Source organism: Notothenia coriiceps, unplaced genomic scaffold, assembly GCF_000735185.1.
Source record: "Notothenia coriiceps isolate Sejong01 unplaced genomic scaffold, NC01 NC01_scaffold00037244, whole genome shotgun sequence".
Taxonomy (NCBI): Eukaryota; Metazoa; Chordata; class Actinopteri; order Perciformes; family Nototheniidae; genus Notothenia; species Notothenia coriiceps.
Window position 1 is genome coordinate 20,199,631 of NW_011369945.1, and position 2,298 is coordinate 20,201,928.

Genomic DNA, 2,298 nt, shown 5'->3' on the forward strand with positions numbered 1-2,298 from the left:
AGTCCACTGAGACAAATGTAACATTTGTGATATATAAATAAACATTGATTGATTGATTGATTGTATGGGAGCATGTGTAACATTACATATCAGCAAGTCGCTCAATGGTAACAATTGAAACCCACGCTCATCAGAGCAGCATGGATGTGATATAATCTTCTAAAATGTTCTGCTTCTCTTTAAAAACGCAACCGTCTTTCTTCAGGAGGGCTACCTCTGTCTCCAGAGCACGGATCTTGTCCATGGTGCTCACTTCCCTTTCGTCCATTTCCAAGATCTTTGCATGCAAACTCAAGATCTTTTGCCACAGCTGATCCTTGTCCGTGTCCGGCCTGCAGTACGAGTGCTCGTAAACAGAAATGTGCTCGAAATAGCTGGGTGTCTCCTCTGAAAAGCAAGCGTTGGTTTGGTCCATGACTATTTCCACAGGGACGAAGCTAAAAGCCTGGCCCAGAGCGGTTTGGAGGGCAGCTGCGTCCACATGTTCCTCTCCTTCTGAGAAAGGGCCCAGTGACTCGCAGCACAACACAGTCACAATGGAGGGAGCCTGCTCTTCAGGATGAGGCTCATCGCGTCGGAACAGTGTGAGGCACGATGCTTTCGGCATGCCTGGTAACTCACCAGCAGCAGCAGTTTGTGTCTCCTTTGAAGGACAGGAGATGCAAGTGTCCGACACCAGAGGCGATTCAAATATCATCCCAGTGTGCTCAGCTTCAATGCCGTTTGTTGTATTTGACTGGACCTTGTTGCATGTTCTACTCAAAATGAGTGGCTTAGTGCTGAGAGGAGAGTCAAATCCTTTGGTTTCAGTGTCAATATCCAAAGTCTTGAGTTTGGCCTTAGGGCTTCTTTTAATGGTGGTAACCTTTTTCTCTGCATCCTGGGATAAAAGAACAGAAGTCTGGTCAATCACAGGCCATACACAATAATAGAAAATGAAGAAGAGGCTTGTTGCCCACCAGAAACTTGCGAGAAATACGTATTTTTTGTAGTGCTTGTACTTCTACTTGGGCTTCAATTTGAGCAGAAAATGTTTAAATAAATACCATTGAGTTGGTTCAAAGCTAGGTTTGTGATTTGGTATTACTTCATGTGTGAACTGTAAAGGATGCTGAGACAGGGAAACAAAGACAGATACGTACATCCCCACTGGAGGGAAATTCAGTCGGGATGGCTGTGTTCTTCAGGTAGCGGATGCCCCATCGGATATCGAAGCAGTCCTCTGTAAAATGCTCGCTGCACAGGTACTGATGGCGACTCGGGGCCCATTCTTCCCGCTTCATGTTGTCCACCCATTTCTGCAGTCTGGTCTTGTCTTGTAAGGGAAACCTTTGAGGGAAGGAACAACAAACAATTAAAAGGCTTGTTTGAAAATGAAACTTTTCATGGTTTCAGTATTAGTTGTCACTTGAATGTCATTTATAAGGCTATCATTACTTACATAGCTCGTAAAGTGTCTCCTGTTCTATAACCCACAACAGTTTGCACAACTTTGCATAATTGTAATGTTTGTATAATCCAATTTCAATATGCGTCTAGTTTATTTCTATATATTTCTGTAGCTTAGTGAGATTGTTTATTGGAGAGTATTTAATTTATTCAATATTTTCGTCATATTCTGTGTTAGGGAATAATTTGCTTAGGTATTCAACCTTCGACCCAGTTCATCGTTTTCTCTCTTTACTGTCTCTTTTCCCATGGCATAGGTATATGGCCTTTGCTGCTATCTCTTTTAAGGAGGAGCAGCTTGGGGGCATTGCTGTTGCCAGTCTATGACCGAGCACAAGCCGCCATGAGGTAGTTTACTGCTCAGGGACGAAGGTTCCCTGGCGCACATTCTTTTCTATGGACGAGAGCTCTAGTTAGATTCAGGGTCCATAATAGTTTAGTCTCACTGATAAAGAATGTTGATTATTACACTCGAACTAGTTCAAACCTCGAGCTGCAGAAAGAGTTCTTCAGAATTGGTTTGGCAACCGCTGTGTCAACTCGTGACACACCACCTGTCTTGTGAATTCTCCGGCCGTAACTCCAAATAAACCATCAGTGTTTGCCATCAAAGCTCCAGCTCTCCTCGTGTCTCTCTGAGTCCTGTTTCCAATGCTTCAGAAGTTTCCCCCCATACACGACACATTTTGTTTTATATTTTAGTACTTTCTTTATACTTAATTCATATTTCTCATAATCATTGATTTTTAATGTTGTCGTATATCTGCACCTTCTGTAGCAGCAAATTCCTCTTACTGTGTTTATGTATTCACAATGTTACACTAAAGCTAATTGACTTAGCATGTGGGC

General features: G+C 42.8%; 1 protein-coding gene across 1 annotated transcript in view; it reads right to left on the reverse strand.

The window, feature by feature from the left end:
* Window positions 1–2,298, reverse strand: part of LOC104964949 (THAP domain-containing protein 5) — a 2,682-nt gene continuing 384 nt past the window's right edge. Inside the window, exons 2-3 of the mRNA XM_010793864.1 lie at window positions 1,143–1,329; window positions 1–880 (exon numbers count right to left, since the gene is read on the reverse strand). Coding sequence (XP_010792166.1) covers window positions 131–880; window positions 1,143–1,329 — 937 coding nt within the window. The 3' untranslated portion in view covers window positions 1–130. The remainder of the gene's footprint in view (window positions 881–1,142; window positions 1,330–2,298) is intronic.